Source organism: Pristis pectinata, chromosome 1 (assembly GCF_009764475.1).
Source record: "Pristis pectinata isolate sPriPec2 chromosome 1, sPriPec2.1.pri, whole genome shotgun sequence".
Lineage (NCBI taxonomy): Eukaryota > Metazoa > Chordata > Chondrichthyes > Rhinopristiformes > Pristidae > Pristis > Pristis pectinata.
In genome coordinates, this window is record NC_067405.1 from 105,230 (window position 1) to 123,566 (window position 18,337).

Below are 18,337 nucleotides of genomic sequence, written 5' to 3' on the forward strand. Positions count from 1 at the left end.
GTTGGGTGAGAACATAGAACAATACAGCACAGGAACAGACCCTTTGGCCCACGGTGTTGTGCCGATTAAAGTAAATTAGTAATCAATGCCCAACTAAAGTAATCCTGCCGACACAATTATCCATATCCTTGCGTGTTCCACACATTCATGTGCCTCTTTAAGAGCCTCTTGAATGCTCCTATCATATTTGCCTCCACCACCACTCCAGACACCCACCACTTTCTGTGTAAAGTAAAATCTTGCCCCACACATCTCCTTTGAATTTACCCCCCCCTCACCTTAAATGCATGCCCTCTGGTATTTGACATTTGAGCCCTGGGGAAAAGATACTGGCTGTCTGTGCCTCTCATAATCTTATAAACCTCAATCAGATCTCCCCTAAGACTCCACCGCTCCAGAGAAAACAACCCAAGTTTGTCCAAACTCTACTTAAAGCACATGTCCTCAATCCCAGGCAGCATCCTTGTAAACCTCTTCTGCACCCCCTCCAAAGCCTCCACATTCTTCCTATAATAGGGTGACCAGAACTGAATACAATACTCCAGATGCGCCAAAACTAGAGTTTTATAAAGCTGCCGCATAACTCCCTGACTCTTGAACTCAGTGCATTGACTGATAAAGGCAAGCATGCCATATGCTGCCTTTACCACACTATCAACCTGTGTAGCCAATTTTTGGGAGCTATGAACTTGGACCCCAAGATTGCTCTGCTCATCAACACTTACTGTTCTTGCTGTTAACAGTGTACCGTCTCTTTACATTTGATCTCCCAAACGCAACACACCACATTTGGCCAGGTTAAGCGTTTAGCTTAACACTATTACAGCGCCAGTGACCCAGGTTCAATTCCGGCCACTGTCTGTAAGGAGTTTGTACGTTCTCCCTGTGTCTGCGTGGGTTTCTTCCGGGTGCTCTGTTTTCTTCCCACACTCCAAAGACGAACGGGTTAGGAAGTTGTGAGCATGCTACGTTGGCGCCGGAAGTGTGGTGACACTTGCGGGCTACCCCGGAACACGCTATGCAAAAGATGCATTTCACTCTGTGTTTCAATGTACATGTGAGTAATGAAGATTTTAATCTTAAACTCCATCTGCCATTTCTCTGCCCATATCTGCAACTGATCTATATCCCGCTGTATCCTTTGCCAGTCTTCTATGCTATCCACAACACCACCAATCTTCGTATTACCTGTAGCTCAGGTAATCACCTGTGAAAGGGTGTTATTAAGCTAGAGAGGGTGCAGACATGATTCACCAGCATGTTTCCGGGACTAGAGGGCTTCAGTTAAATGGAGAGACTGGATCGGCTGGGAATATTTTTCCCTGGAGTGAAGGAGGCTGAGGGGTGACTTTGTAGAGGTTTATAAAACATGAGGGGCACAGATAAGCTGCATGGACACAATCTTTTTGCCAGAGTATGGAAGTCTAACACCAGATGGCATTGGTTTAAGGTGAGAGGGGAAAGACTTGAAGGGGAAATGAGGGGCAGATTTTTCACAAGGAGGGCGGTGAGTATATGGAATGAACTGCCAGAGGAAGTGGTAGATGCAGGTACAATTGCAATGTTTAAAAGACATTTGAACAGGTTCATGGAAATTAAAAGATTAGAGGGATATGGGCCCAATGCAGGCAAATGGGACCAGCTGAAGAAGGCATCTTGGTTGGCATGGACAAGATGGACCGAAGGGCCTGTTTCCATGCTAAATAAATTTATGACTTTATTTATGAAACTTACTCACCCACTTGTCTACGTTTCCTGGTCATTTCTATACAGTATATCACAAACAACAGAGGTCCCAGTACGGATCCCTGTGGAATACCACTAGAAACAGACCTCCAACCAGAATAAGTCCCGTCGACCTCTACCCTCTATGGGCAAGCCAGTTCTGAATCCAATTTGCCAATTCACTGTGGATTCCATGCATCTTAATCTTCTGGATGAGCTTCCCATGAGGAACCTTGTCAAACCCCTTACTAAAATCCGTGTAGACAACTTCCCTACCACCGACATGAGACTCACCGGTCCATAGAGCACAGAACAGGCCCTTCTGCCCACAATGTTGTGCCGACATAGCTAATCCCTTCTACCTACAGAATGCCTATATCCCTCCATTTTCCTCACATTCCTGTGCCCATCCAAGCCCCTCTTAAAAGCCCCCAATGAATTTGCCTCCACCAGCCTATCAGGCAATGCATTCCAGGCATCCACCACTCTCTGAGTAAAAAAACATACCCCTGATGTCTGTTCTGATCCTACCCTCTCTCACCTTAAATGCATATAGTTTCCAGGATTATCCCTGTTTCCCTTCTTAAATAATGGAACAACGTTAGCTGCTCACCAGTCCTCCGGGACCTCACCTGTGGCTAGAGAGGTCACAAAGATATTGGTCAAGGCCCCAGCAATTTCATCTCTTGCCTCTCTCAATAACCTGGGGTATATCCCAACAGACCCTGGGGACTTCTCCACTTTAATGTTCTTTAAGAGGCCCAACACTACCTCCTCCTTTATCTCAAAATGCCCTAGCAAATTAGCATGCTCTGTACTGATCTCCATATTCTCTACCAGGGCAAGAGATCACTGCAGATGCTGGAATCTAGATAAAGAAACAACAAGATGCTGGAGGAACTCAGCAGGCCAGGCAGTGTCCATGGAGAAAAGCAGATGGTCAACATTTCAGGTCAGGCCCCTTCTTCGACTGAAGATAGGGAAAGGGGAAGCCCAGTATTTGTGTTGGGGGGGGTGGTGGGGGGAAGAAACAGGTCAGTGATAGGTTGACAAAAGAAGGGAGGTGGGGTGGGCACAAGGTGGTGATGGGTTGATGCAGGTAAGAGATAGTGATAGGCAGGTGTGGAGGAGGAGGAGGGGAGAGCAGATCCACTGGGGGATGGGTCAAAGGTGTGAAGGCAGGCACCCCATGGGGAGAGGGGAGGGAAAAAAGTAGGTGAGAAAAAAGAGAGAGAGAGAGAGGCTAGGAAAGGAAAGAAGAAGCATGGTGGGGATGGAGGCGTGAATTCGGTGTTCATGCCATGAGACTGGTGTTTTGCCAGTAATTTTCACCCGGTTCTCCAATTCACTTGGACTATTTCTGATATCTCTCTCTTCTTTCTCGATCTCTCCATCTCAGGAGATTCTTTATCCACTGACATCAACAAACCCACTAAGACCCACAGCCACCTTGATTACAACTCCTCTCACCCTGTCTTTTCCAAGGACGCTATCCCTTCCTCTAAATTTCTCTGCCTTCACCGCATCTGCTCCCATGAAGAGGCTTCCACTCCAGGACATCTGAGATGTCCAACTTCTTTACGAAATGTGGCTTCCCCCCTACTGTGGTCGAGAGAGCTTGCACCTGCATCTCTGCCATTTCCCGCACCTCTGCTCTCACCTCACCCCTGCCAGACCCAACAGTGATAGGGTCCCCCTTGTCCTTCACATGTCATCCTATCAGCCTACGTATGCAACACAACATTCTCCGCCACTTCCGCCATCTCCAACGGAACCCCACCACCAAGCATATCTTCCCCTCCCCACCCCTTTCTGCCTTTCGCAGGGACTGCTCTCTGCGACACCCTAGTTCACCTCCCCCTCCCCACGCATCCTGCTCCCACGCCGGTGACTTTCCACTGTCCCCACCATAGCTGTAACACCTGTCCCTAAACCACCTTCATCCAGGGACCCAAACAGTCCTTTCAGGTGAGACATAAATTTACCTGCACCTCCCTTAATGTCATCGACTGCATTTCGTGCTCCAATTGTGGCTTCCTCTACATTGGTGAGACCAATGCAGACGAGGTGACCATTTCGTGGAGCACGTGCACTCCATCCGTAACCATGATCTGCATCTCTCTGTTGCCAGTCACTTCAACTCCCCCTCTGACTTCAGCACTGATATCTCAGTCCTCGGCCTCCTCCACTGCTAGATGTCCAAACGCAAACTGGTGGAACATCACCTCATTTTCTGTCTTGGGACCTTACAGCCTAATGGCATGAGCATCGAATTCTCCCACTTTAAGTAAACCCAACATCCCCCCCCATGCCTCTTTTCTTTCCTTCCCTAGCCCATCTCTCTTTTTCTCCTCGCCTTTTTTTCCTCCCTTCCGTCCATGGGGCACCTGCCTCCATACCATCCCTTGGTGGATCTGCTCTCCCCTCCTCCCCCACATCTGCCTGTCACTCTCTTACCTGCATCTACCTGTTACCACCTTGTGCCCACCCCACCTCCTCTCTTTTGTCCACCTATCACTGGTCTGTTTTTTCTCTGTATATTAGGCTTCCCCTTTTCCTATCTTCAGTCCTGAAGAAGGGTCCTGACCCGAAACATTGACCGTCTGTTTTTCTCCACAGATGTTGTCTGGCCTACTGAGCTCCTCCAGCATCTTGTTGTTTTTTCATCCCTATCCTCCATGTCCTTCTCCTTGGATGCAAAGTACTCTTTTAGGACCTCACCCACATTCTCCACCTCCAAGCACAGGTTCCCTCCTTTATCCTTGAGTGGTCCTACTGGCTCCCTAATTCCCTTCTTGAGTTCCTTTCTGCCTTCTTTATAATCCTCAAGGGCTCAGTTTGATCTTAGCTTCCTAAGCCTTCCTATTAAAATTTTCCCCTGTAGGGACTAGCTACACTATTATAGAATAAAAACATGGAGTCTGTTGCTTGGAGTCAGAAGTTGATTGCTCGACAGGGGCCCGGTGCGCCTTTTAATACCGAAACTCGTCCCGTGCTTCAGTTCCCATGCTGATGTCACGCGCGGGTCACCTGACCTTCCCACGTGTGGGCTTTCCTAGCCCAACGATGGAGTTCTTCTCCACCAAGAGGGCCCCGCGCTACCTTGGGTCGGGGCCTCCGACGCTCGCGATCTCGGGAGCCAGTTCAATACCGGTAAGGTGAGTTGCCGCATAACTCCCCCCCCCAAAACCAGCGATACCGTCGCGAAAAGCAGAATTAAATAAACTATGACTTGGGTGGCCTGCCCCTGCGTCAAGCTCGCTGGACCACTACCGGTTGGTCCAGGTCTAAATGAGCCGGCTTCAGCCAGTCAATTGTAAAAACCTCCTTGCGCCCTCCCCCCCCCCCCCCCCAGTGTCCAGCACAAACGTAGACCCATTGTTCTTGACGACCCAGAATGGCCCTTCGTACGGCTGCTGCAGCGGTGTTCGGTGCATGCCCCTCCTGACAAAGACAAACTTACGGTCTTGGAGGGATGTCAGCATACGGGTCAGGGCCTGTCCGTGTCGCAAGGTATATGAAGACGAAGTCAAGGTCACGCCCGACCGCGTCCATCAGTCGTTGGAAGGACAGAGCAGCATTCTTGAGGCCAAAGGGCATCCAGACAAATTCAAAGAGGCTGAAAGGTGTGATCAGCGCTGTCTTTGCAATGTCGTCCGGATGCACCGGGATCTGGTGATAGCTGCGGATGAGGTCGACCTTGGGGGAAAAAATGAACCTCCTGTGCAGGTTGGCAGCGAAGTCTTGAATATGCGGCATGGGGTACTGGTCCGGGGTAATTATGTCGTTCAGGCGTCGGTAATCGCCGCAGGGTCACCAACCTCCGGCTACCTTGGGGACCATGTGTAGCGGAGAGGCCCGTGGGCTGTCCAACCTGCGGATGATCCCCAACTCCTCCATCCTCTTGAATTCCTCCTTCGCGAGGCGGAGCTCGTCCGGGGGTAGCTGTCAGGTGTGGGTGTGGAGGGGTGGGTCCTGGGTGGGGATGTGATGCTGGATGCCGTGCTTGGGCAAAGTGGCGGAGAACTGGGGCGTTAGTACAGATGGGAACTCTGCCAGGACCCTGGCGAACTTGTTGGTCGACATGATGACGGAGTCGAGGTGTGGGGCCGGTAGCTTGGCCTCACCCAACGAGAATGTTTGGAAGGTCCTGGCATGTACCAAACGCTTACCCCGCAGGTCAACCAGCAGACTGTTGGCGCGAAGGAAACCTGCCTCGAGGAGTGGTTGCGCAACGGTAGCCAGGGTTAGAGTCGCCACACCCCTCTCACCTTAAACTTATGCCCTCTAGTTCTTGATTCTCTTGGTAAAAAGACTGTGCACATTGTCTATGTCCCTCATAACTCCATACACCTCTCTAAGATCATCTCTCATTCTTCTATGCTCCAATGAAGAAAGTCCCAACCTGCTTAACCTTTCTGCATAATTCAGTCACTCGAGACCTGGCAATGTCCTTATAAATCTCCTCTGCACTCTTTCCAGCTTAATGGCATCTTTCCTATAGCAGAGTGACCAAAACTGACCACAATATTTCAAATGCAGCCTCACCAATGTCTTCTACAGCTGCAACATAACATCCCAGCCTCTATACTCACTGCCCTGACAGATGAAGGCCAGTGTATCAAAAGCTGCCTTCACCACCCTGTTTACTTGCAACGCCACTTTCTGGGAACTATGAGCTTGTACTCGTTGGTCCCTACTGTTCACTGGATAGAGTCATATAGTTATACAGCATGGAAACAGGCCCTTCGGCCTAACTCATGTATGCCAACCTAGACAGAGTCCCAGTCATACAGGAGGGAAACAGACCCTTTGGCCCAAGTGGTCCATGCCGACCAAGATTCCAATCTCAGCTAGTTCCATTTGCCCACATTTGGCCCATATCGCTAAACCTTTCCTATGAACGCACCTGTCCAATGTTGTTAAATGTTTTAAAAGTTGTTAATGTACTTGCCTCAACCACTTCTTCTGGGAGCTCATTCCATCTACTGGAAAAGGTTGCCCCTCGGGTTGCTATTAAATCTCTCCCTTAACCTATGCCCTCTAGATTCTCCAACCTTGGGGAAAAAGACTGTGCATTGACACTGTTTTTGCCCCTCATGATTTTATACACCTCTATAAGATCACCCCTCATTCTCCTCTACTCCAGTGAAAAAGTCCCAACATGCTTAACATGTCTCGAGTGACTGAATTATGGAGAGCTGGCAACATCCTCTTAAATCTTCACTGCACTCTTTCCAGCTTAATGACATCTTTCCTATAGCATGGTGACCAAAACTGAACACAATATTTCAAATGTGGCTTCACCAACGTCTTCTACAACTGCAACATAACATCCCAGCCTCTATTCTTACTACCCTGACTGATGAAGGCCAGCATGCCGAAAGTCACCTTCACCACCCTGTCTACCTGCGACGCAACTTTCAGGAAACCATGTACCTGTCCTTGTAGGTCCCTCTTTCTACAATCCCCAGGGTCCTACTGTTCACTGTGAACACTACCCAGGGCCCTGCCATTGACTGTGAATGTCCTACCCTGATTTGTCTTTGCAAAATGCAACACCCTGCACTTATCTGAATTAAATTCCATTTGCCTTTCCTCATCCCACTTACCCAGCTGATCAAGATCCATCTGCAAATCCTGATAACCATCTTCACTGTCGATGACACCATCTATTGTAGTGTCATCTGCTAACTTACCAGCCATGCCTTGTATCTATCCAAGCTACACACAAGATGCTGGAGGAATTCAGTGGGTCAGGTTGCATCAATGGAGAGAAACGGACAGTCACCGTTTCAGGTTGAGACCCTTCATCTTGTTCCAGATTCCAGCATTTGCAGTCTCTTGTGTCTCCATCTATCCAAGCTAGTCCCATTTGGCCTGTATTGCTCTAAACCTTTTCCTTGCATGTACCTGTCTAAATGTTTTTTAAACATTGTAATTGTACCTGCCTTTACAGTTTCCTCTAGCAGCTCATTCCATATACCCACCATCCTCTGTGAGAAAGTTTCCCCTTGGGTCCCTTTTAAACCTTTCCCCTCTTCCCTCTATGTCCTCTAGTTTTAGACTTCTCTACTCTGGGTAAAAGACTGTGATCATCCATCTTATCTACACCCCTCATTATTTTATATACCTGTACAAGGTTACCCCTCAGCCTCCTGTGACCCCCACCTTTCAGCCCACTAAGGTATCAAAAACCTCCTTTATTTGTGGAGACCTACTAGAATTTCACCTTGCTGAATCTTCCAACTACAAAGTCTGTTTTCTTTGTGAATACCAATGAGAAATATTCATTGAGGACCTCGCCTATGCACAGATTGCTCCTGTTGTCCCTAATGTACCCTACTCCTTGTTTTTTTTGCCCTTACGATACTTGAAAATTGCCTTTGCGTTTACCTTAATCCTGTCTGCCAGTGATATTTTGCTGCCTTAATTTAGTTTTCTAGCGCCCCTGTACACTGTATACAATTGAGAGCCCTCCCTGTCTTTAGTTCTCTATATATGACATGTGCTTTTTTCCCTCTTTATCCAACTCTCAATCTTCCTTGACATCCAGGGATCCTTGTACTTTGACTTTCCCTTGAATTTCATCCTTACAGAAATATGTTGGCTCTGAATTGGTAAATTCACTATTTCTCCTTTGAATTCATCCAACAGTACAGATGTAGAAGCAGCCAGTCTACCTTTGCCAGGTCTTATCTTAATTTAATGAAATTGGCCTTCCCCTTGTTTAAGATCTTTATTCTTAGCCCATCTCTATATTTTTTATTAATCACTTTGAAATATAAGGAGTTATGGTTACTATCTCCCAGGGCACCAATGCTCAAAACGAGAGGACATGGCTTTAAGGTATTGGGTGGGAAGTTCAAGGGATATGTCAGAGGGAGATTTTTCACCCAGAGAGTGGTTGGTGCGTGGAATGCGCTGTCTGGGGTGGTGGTGGAGGCTGATACATTGTTAGATAAGCATATGGAGGAATTTAAGTTAGAGGGATATGTGCGAGGAAGGGGTTAGATAGTCTTAGGTGTGGTTCGAAGGGCGGCACAACATGGTGGGCTGAAGGGCTTGTATTGTGCTGTATTGTTCTATGGTTCTATCTCAAAAATGCTCAACAACTGACACTCCCTCCACTTGACTACCTATATTCCCCAAGGTAATACCCCTTCCCTCATTGGTCGATCTGTATACTGTGCCAGAAAGCTCCCCTGGACACACTCAAAACATCTGCCTCCTTGGTTTTTTTTTTGCTAAGGCAATCCTAATTAATATTTAGGAAACTGAAATTCCCTAGTACTGTAATCTGTTATTACTATATTGCTCTGCTGTTTGACTAGATATGTCCCTTTATTTCCAGTTGACTGTTAGGAGGTCTGTCATACACCCCCAGCAAAGTAACAAAAGATTTTTGTTCCTAATCCCCAGCAATATGGTCTTGTTTGAGGGGCCTTCTAGGATATTCTCCCTCAACATTTTTGGTATTGAATTGGTGTCTTTGTACCAGACTAATTAAATGAGTAATTAATAGCCTAACTAAACTAATCCCTTCTGCCTACACAAGGTTCATATTCCTCCATTCTCTGCACATTTATGTGCCTATCTAAGGGCCTCTTAGACACCTCTGTCATTTGCCTAAATCCATCACCCCTGGCAGTGCATTTCAGGCACCCACTATTCTGTGTATGTAAAAAAAAGTGCCCAACACATCTCCATTGGAATTGGTTTATTGTTGTCACATGTACCGAGGTACAGTGAAAAGCTTGTCTTCCATACCTTTCATTCAGATCAGTTCATTACACATTGCATTGAGGTAGATGGGCTCTTGACCCACAATAACCGGGTAGATTGTGAGGTCAAGAGTCCATCTTGGCGTACTAGGGAACTGTTCAATAGTCTTATAACAGTGGGGTAGAAGCTGTCCTTGAGCCTGATGTTACCTGCTATCTGGCTTTTGTATCTTCTGCCTAATAGGAGGGGGAAGAAGAGAGAATGACTGGGGTCTTTGATTATGTTGGCTGCTTTACCAAGGCAGCAAGAAGTATAGGCAGAGTCCATGGAGGGGAAGGCTGGTTTCTGTGATGTGCTGAGCTGTATCCATAACTCTCTGCAGTTTCATGCAGTCATGAGCAGAGCAGTTGCCATACCAAGCCGTGATGCGTCCAGATAGAATGTTTTATATGGTGCATTGATAAAAATTGGTGAGGGTCGATGGGGACATGCCAAATTTCTTTAGCTTCCTGAGGAAGTGGAGGTGCTGGTGAGCTTTCTTGGTTGTGGTGTCTAGTGGTTGGGCCAGGACAGGCTATTGGTTATCACTCCTTGGAACTTGAAGGTCTCAACCTTCTCAACCTCAGCACTGTTGATTTGCCCCCTTGTCACCTTAAATGCATGCCCTCTAGTATTAGATGTTTCGACCCTGGTGTGCTTCTCATAATGTTATAAACTTCTATCAGATCTCCCCTCCAATCCATGCAGCATCCTGATAAACCTCTTCTGCACCCACTCCAAAGCCTGCACATCCTTCCTTTAATGTGTCCATCAGAATTGAATGCAGTACTCCAGGCAGCTGCAGGTGTTTGGTAGTTGTTATGGTCGTGGTGGGCCAAAGGCCTGCTTATGTACTCTCTAACTCTCTGAATGCTCAAAAGCACAAGGAAATAGTAAGAATAGGCCACCTATCCCTCAGGTCTGCCCCACAATTCAATATAATCATGGGTGATCTACGCTGGCTTCATCTGGCTTCTGTGCCAGTTCTCCATTGCTCTCATTTCCGCAATTCTTCAAAAATCTATCTACCTCCACCTTAAATACTTCTAATGATCGAGCTTCCACAATTCTCTGGTGTAGAGAATTCCAGAGGTTCACCACCCTCTGCAAAAAGAAATTGCTGCACACCTGTTTGAAATGACCAGCCCCTTATCTTGTTGCCACGTCCCCTCATTTGGTATTCTCCCACGAGAGAAAACATTTCAACATCTACTCTCACTTACTCCCTCAAGATCTTGTATGCTTAGAACAAAGAACAGTATAGCACAGGAAGAGGCCCTTTGGCCCACGATGTATCTGCTGAGCATGGTGCCAAATTAAGCCAATTCCTTCTGTCTGCGCATGATCCATCTCTGTCCATTTCCTGCATATTCATGTCTTATCTTAACTATCTAAAAGTCTCTTGAATGTTGTTATTGTATCTGCTTCAATATGGTCACCCTCATTCTTCTAAGCTCCAAAGAGTATAGCCGTGGTTTGTTTTTTGAGCTAAACAGGTTGGGTCTGTTGTGTGATCATATGGCGTGAGGTTGTAACGTTAGACCCACCAAACCTCCTTTGCACACTTTATGTAGGAGAGTATAGTCTGTGGTGTTTTTCTAGTATATATGAGATTGCACAATGTATAATTTATGAATACATAGATTCTAAATATGTGAAACTTAGTTGTGATTTCTATGAACCATCTATGACATATTTTTCTATAGTTTTTTGTTTATAAAATAAAGATGTTTTGTGATGCTTAATGGCACAGCAGTACAAGAGTTGATGCTGCTACCTCTGCTCCAGAGACCATGGTTTGATTCTGACCTTGAGTGTTGGCTGTGTGGAGTTTGCACATTCTTCCTGTGGGCACATAGCTTTCATGTAAATTAATTTGGTAAATTGGTTTATTATTGTCACATGTACTGAGGTACAGTGATAAACTTGTCTTGCATACTGTCCATATAGGTGCATTACAACAGTGCATTGAAGTAGTACAAGGTAAAACAATAGCAGTAAATAAGTTTATTTTTTTTAACTGTAACAGAATGAAGTGTTACAGTTACAGAGTGCAGTGCGGGTAGACCACAAGGTGCAAGGCCATAACGAGGTAGATTATGAGGTCAAGAGGAGAGGCTGTGCTTGATTTGGTGTTGGGAAATGAACCTGGTCAGGTGTCAGATCTCTCAGTAGGTGAACATTTTGGTGATAGTGATCATAATTCTATCTCCTTTACGTTGGCACTGGAGAGAGATAGGAACAGACAGACTAGAAAGGCGTTTACTTGGAGTAAAGGGAATTATGAGGCTCTCAGGCAGGAAATTGGAAGATTAGATTGGGAACAGATGTTCTCAGGGAAAAGTACAGAAAAAACGTGGCAAATATTCAGGGGATATTTGTGTGGAGTTCTGCATAGGCATGTCCAATGAGATAGGGGAGTCACGAGAGGATACAGGAACTGTGGTGTACAAAGGCTATAATAAATCTAGTCAAAAGGAAAAGAAAAGCTTACAAAAGGTACAAAGAGCTAGGTAGTGTTAGAGATCTGGAAGAGTATAAGGCTAATAGGAAGGAGTTTAAGAAGGAGATTAGGAGAGCCAGAAGGGGGCATGAGAAGGCCTTGGCGGGCAGAATTAAGGAAAACCCCAAGGCATTCTACAAGTATGTGAAGAGCAAGAGGGTAAGATGTGAAAGAATAGGGCCTATCAAGTGCAGTAGTGGGAAAGTGTGTATGAATCCGGAAGAAATGGCAGATGTACTTAATGAATACTTTACATCAGTATTCACTACGGAAAAAGATCTGGGGGATTGTAGTGGGGACTTGCAGCAGGCTGAAAAGTTTGAGCATGTAGAATTAGGAAAGAGGAGGTGCTGAAACTTTTGGAAAGCATCAAGTTGGATAAGTCACCGGGACTGGATGAGATGTACCCCAGGCTGTTGTGGGAGGCGATGGAAGAGATTGTGGAGCCTCTGACAATGATTTTTGCATCGTCGATGGAGACGGGAGAGGTTCCGGAAGATTGGAGGGTTGTGGATGTTGTTCCCTTATTCAAGAAAGAGAGTAGGGATAGCTCAGGGAATTATAGACCAGTGAGTCTCACCTCAGTGGTTGGTAAGCTAATGGAAAAAATCCTGAGAGGCGGGATTTATGAACATTTGGAGAAGTATAATATGTTTAGAAATAGTCAGCATGGCTTTATCAAGGGCAGGTCCTGCCTTACGAGCCTGATTTAATTTTTTGAGGATGTGACTAAACACATCGATGAAGGGAGAGCAGTAGATGTAGTGCATATGGATTTCAGCAAAGCGTTTGATGAGGTACCCCATGCAAGGCTTATTGAGAAAGTAAGGAGGCACGGGATCCAAGGGGGCATTGCAGTGTGGATTCAGAACTGGCTGGCCCACAGAAGGCAAGGAGTGGTTGTTGAAGGGTCGTATTCTGCATGGAGGTCGGTGACCAGTGGTGTACCTCAGGGATCTGTACTGGGACCCTTACTCTTTGTGATTTTTATAAATGACCTGGATGAGGAAGTGGAGGGGTGGGTTAGTAAGTCTGTGGATGACACAGTTGGGGGTGTTGTGGATAGTTTGGAGGGCTGTCAGAGGTTACAGAGGGACATAGATAGGATGCAGAGTTGGGCTGAGAAGTGGCAGATGCAGTTCAACCCAGTTAAGTGTGAAGTGGTTCATTTTGGTAGGTCAGATATGATGGCAGAATATAGTCTTAATGGTAGGACTCTTGGCAGTGTGGAGGATTAGAGGGATCTTGGGGTCCGAGTCCATAGGACGCTCAAAGCGGCTGTGCAGGTTGACTCTGTGGTTAAGAAGGCATATGGTGTATGGTCCTTCATCAATCGTGGAATTGAATTTAGGAGCCGAGAGGTATCATTGCAGCTATATAGGTCCCTGGTCACACCCCACTTGGAATACTGTGCTCAGTTCTGGTCACCTCACTACAGGAAAGATGTGGAAGCCATAGAAAGGGTGCAGAGGAGATTTACAAGGATGCTGCCTGGAATGCAGAGCATGACTTATGAAAGTAGGTTGAGGGAACTCGGCCTTTTCTCCATGGAGCAACAGAGAATGACCTGATAGAGGTATATAAGATGATCAGCGGTATTGATCGGGTAGATGGTCAGAGGCTTTTCCCCAGGGCTGAAATGGTGGCCACAAGAGGACATAGGTTTAAGGTGCTGGGGAGGAGGTATAGGGGAGATGTCAGGGGTAAGTTTTTTTACTCAGAGAGTGGTGAGTGCGTGGAATGGGCTGCCGGCAACAGTGGTGGAGGTGGATACGATAGGGTCTTTTAAGAGACTTGGATAGGTACATGGAGCTGAGAAGAATAGAGGGCTATGGGTAAGCCTAGTAATTTCTCGGGTAGGGACATGTTCGGCACAGCTTTGTGGGCCGGAGGGCCTGAATTGTGCTGTAGTTTCTCTATGTTTCTATCTTATCGTACTAAGAGACTGCTTAATGGTCTTTTAACAGTGGGATAGAAGCTGTTCTAGAGCCTGGTGGTATGTGCTTTCAGGCTTTTGTATCTTCTGCCTAATCGGAGGGGGAAAAGAGAGAATGACTGAGGTCTTTGATTATGTTGGCTGCTTTACTAAGGCAGCAAGAAGTGAAGGCAGAGTCCATGGAGGGGAAGGCTGGTTTCCATGATGTGCTGAGCTGTGTCCATAACTCGCTGCAGTTTCTTGCGGCAGAGCAGTTGCCATACCAAGCCATGATGCATCCAGATAGGATGCTTTCTATGGTGCATCGATAAAAATTGGTGAGGATTGACAGGGACAAGCCAAATTTCTTTAGCCTCCTGAGGAAGCAGAGGCACTGGTGAGCTTTCTTGGCCATGGCTGTTTTCATAGAGTCTTTTAGCACAAAAACAGGCCTTTCAGCCCACCATGTCTATGTTGACCTTTTTGCCCATCTGCACCAATCCCAATTGCCTGCATTATGATCCTTCTCTGCCTTGACAAGTTTGAGGCATTTCCTCCCAAATGCCAGTATGTGCTGATTGGCAGGTTAATTGTCCACTGTAACTTACCCTTTCATGTAGGTATATGACCAAAGAGGGAGAATCTAAAATTGGATGTATCGGTATTACAGTTGAGTAAAGGTAACTACAGAGGCATGAGAGAGGAAATGGCCAAAGTTGATTGGAAGTGGACCCTAGCAGGGATGACAGTGGAGCAGTAATAGTGGGAGTTTCTGGGAGTAATTTGGAAGATGCAGGATCATTTCATCCCTAAGAAGAAGTATTCTAAAGGGATGATGAGGTAACCATGGCTGATGAGGGAAGTTAAAGACAGCATAAAAGCAAAAGAGAGGGCATACAATATTGCAAAAATTCATGGGAAACTAGAGGATTGGGAAGCTTTTAAAAACCAACAGAAGGCAACTAAGAAAGCAATAAGAGGAGAAAAGATGAAATTTGAATGTAAGCTAGCTAATAATATAAAAGAGGATACCAAAAGTTTTTTGAGATGTATAAAGAGTAAAAGAAAGGGCAAGAATGGCCTTTGACAAGGTGCCACATATGAGGCTGCTAAAAAAGATAGGAGCCCATGCTATTACAGGAAAGGTACTAGCATGGATAAAAGATTGGCTGACTGACAGAAGGCAAAGAGTGGGAATAAAGGAGGCCTTTTCTGGTTGGCTGCTGGTGATTAGTGTTGTTCCTCGGGTTGGTGTTGGGTCTGCTACTTTTCACGTTATTTGTTAATGATCTGGACAACTGAATTGATGGCTTGTGGCCAAGTTTGCAGATGAAACAGAGATAAGTGGAGGGGCAGGTACTGATGGGGAAGCAGGGTGTCTGCAGAAGGACTTGGACAGGTTGGGAGAATGGGCAAAGAAGTGACAGATGGAATGCAGCATAGGGAAGTGTATGGTCATGCATCTTGGTAGAAGGAAAAATTGCGTAGACTATTTTCTAAATGGGGAAAGAATGCAGAAATTGGAGGTGCAAAGGGACTTGGGAATCCTAGTGCAGGATTCCCCAAAGGTTAACTTGCAGGTTGAGTTGGTAGTAAGGAAGACAAGTGCAATGTTAGCATTCATTTCAAGAGGACTAGAGTATAAAAGCAAGGATATAATGCTTGGTCAGACCACATTTGGAGTATTGTGAGTTTTGGGCCCCATATCTAAGGAAGGATGTGCTGGTGTTGGAGAGGGTCCAGAGGAGGTTCACCAGAATGATCATGGGTATGAAAGGGTTAATGTATGAGGAGCGTTTGATGTCTCTGGGCCTGCGGTTGCTGGTGGTGGGGTGGGGGTGGGGTCCTCACTGAAACGTACTGAATTTTGAAAGGTCTGGATAGAATGGACGTGGAGAGGATGTTTCCAGTAGTGGAACAGTTTAAGACCAGAGGGCACAGCCTCAGAATAGAAGGACGTCCCTTTAGAACAGAGATGAGGGGGAATTTCTTTTTCCAGACGGTGGAGAATCTGTGGAATTCATTGCCACAGATGGCTGTGGAGGCCAAGTCATTGGGTATATTTAAAGCGGAGGTTGATAGGTTCTTGATTAGTAAAAGTATCGAAGGTTATGGTGTGAAAGATAGCTGGGAACGCAAGGGTTAACAACTGGCAGTGTAAGAGTTAATAGTATGCTTCATAGTTTGCTTCTCATAGTCAGTGGGTTCCCAGAGTACAGAATGATCTCAGGCATGGTGTGATATTAGTTTTGTTTAGTTTTAAGGCCAGGTACAAGTGGGAAAGAAGTAGTTTTTTTAGACATATCTTGTTATGCTAGAAACTTTATGTAAACAATTGCCTGTGTAAGTGTAACTTCCCACCTAGCTTTCCCACGAAAACGAGTATAAAGATATGCTGTAACCGAGTCTTCTTTGAGGATCTATTACTGAGCTAGGGTTACATTGTTTACTCTTCCTCTGTATTCCCCCACTCCCACTAGCATTTATCGTAAGTTCTTTGCTTCTGCTGTTGTCTGATTCTTCAGAATCAGAATCGACTTTAACATTGGCATAGTGAGTAGCACTCGAAAGGGGCCTTTCCGCCTTGGTGCCAATTTCTTACGCTCCCAATTTCTTATCAAGACGTAATATCCAGGCTGGATTCTCGATTCCTCTGTGTTGTCCTCTTTCTCTGAGCGTTACGAACCTGTGAATGTAGAATCTTAAGAACATCAGTTAATTTCTGTACATAAGTAATCATTCTCTCACTAAGGGCATGAAAGTCAAGACATGCATATATGTTTTTATCTGCAGCCCATGGTGTGTGCAGCGGTTTTCCAAATAATACTTCTGCTGGAGTTAGTCCTGTACTAGTATGTGATGTAGTTCGTATTTCAAAGAGGGCCAAAGGCAGTACCTTCAGCCAATTTAATCCTGTCTCCTCAGTTAATTTGGCCAATTTATTCTTTAGTGTACCATTTACTCTCTCCACAATCCCAGCTGCCTGTGGATGATGGGTGCAGTGAAATTGTTGCTTTATTTTGAAATGTTGGCATAACTCCTCATTTATCTTAGCAGTAAAATGTGGTCCATTGTCTGAACTAATAACGGTAGGAAACCCAAATAGGGGTATTATTTCCCGTAGTATAATTCCTACTGTCGCTTCTGCTGTGGCATTTGCTGTTGGTATTGCTTCTATCCATCTGCTAAAAAGATCAATAATAACAAGACAGTACTTGTAACCCTGCACTCTTGGCAATTCTATAAAATCAATCTATATGCATTCAAAAGGACCCGTAGGCATTTTCCTCCTACCTGGAGGACACTTAACTGCTTTACCAGGATTATTTTTCTGGCAAATATTACATTCTTGTGCCTTTCTTTGTGCCTCCTTCCTCAGTTTGGGGTGCCACCAGGTTTGTAGTGCCACTCCCACCATTCCCTCTCTGCCCAAATGAGTCATTGCATGTATATAATTCAGTAAAGTAGGTAAAAATGCATCTGGTACACAAACTTGTCCGGCAGGGGTGTGTCAGGATTTCTAGTGCACCCCTGCTGTTTCCATAGTTCAATTTGATTTGCAGGGGCGTCCCTCTGAAGTTTCACTACACTCCCCATGTCAGGCAGGGCCATTCTATTCAAGAGTTGTTTGCTTTCGTCTGAATAAACGGTAGGGGTCCCTAGATAGCAGTGGCCTTCGCGATTGTATCCGTGTAGGCATTTCCCAGGGAAATGGGATCTTGGTCTTTAGTGTGTGCATCACACTTAATTATTGCTAGGTGGGACGGTTTGGACAGGGATGCCAGGAGGTTTGAAATAAACAAAGCATTCTTAATTGGAGTGCCTGATGAAATCAAAGATCCACGATGCTGCTATAATGCACCAAAGCCGTGGGCAACCCCAAAGGTATATCGCGAAACTGTGTAAATGTTAAGGGAAATACCATTTCCTTTGATGCAGGCACGTGTTAAAGCAAAAAGCTCAGCTCGTTGTGCAGAGAGAGGATGTTGAAATGCTGCGGCTTCTATTACTTTATCAGTTCCCTGTACGATTGAATAACCAGATCGTCGCCGGCCTTGGTCGTCTAGAAAGGATGAGCTATCTACAAACCAGGTTACGGCTCCATCAATCAGATAGTCCTTTAAATCCTCATGAGCTGAAGTTAGAAGATGATTTCTCTGTAGACAATTATGATCAGGCTCCGAGATCTCTGAAGGTGGCTGTGTCAGAAAAGAAGCTGGATTAACAGTTACACAGTTGTGGAAGGTCAAGTATGGATTGGCCAACGGGGAGACCTTGTATCTCCCTAATTGTGCTTGAGTCAAGTGACGAGATTGTTCTGATATCATCAGGGCAGCGACTGAATGTTGTGTGTGAACCTGAACTGGCTGGTGTAGGGTAGTATTAGCAGCTGCAGAAACAATGTCATGTAAAGCCGGTAAAATTTGTGT

General features: G+C 45.8%; 1 protein-coding gene across 5 annotated transcripts in view; it reads left to right on the forward strand.

Annotated features, from left to right (window-relative positions):
• xrcc5 (X-ray repair complementing defective repair in Chinese hamster cells 5) overlaps positions 1-18,337 on the forward strand; it is a 197,203-nt gene that overhangs the window by 531 nt on the left and 178,335 nt on the right. Inside the window, exon 2 of one of the 5 annotated variants that reach the window (XM_052025894.1) lies at positions 2,566-2,677. The exons of 2 other annotated variants lie outside the window; for them this stretch is intronic. In XM_052025894.1, coding sequence (XP_051881854.1) covers positions 2,648-2,677 — 30 coding nt within the window. In that variant the 5' untranslated portion in view covers positions 2,566-2,647. Of the gene's footprint in view, positions 1-2,565; positions 2,678-5,126; positions 5,455-18,337 lie in introns of those variants that run through there. 2 more of the 5 variants (XM_052025886.1, XM_052025875.1) reach the window with 2 other exon arrangements.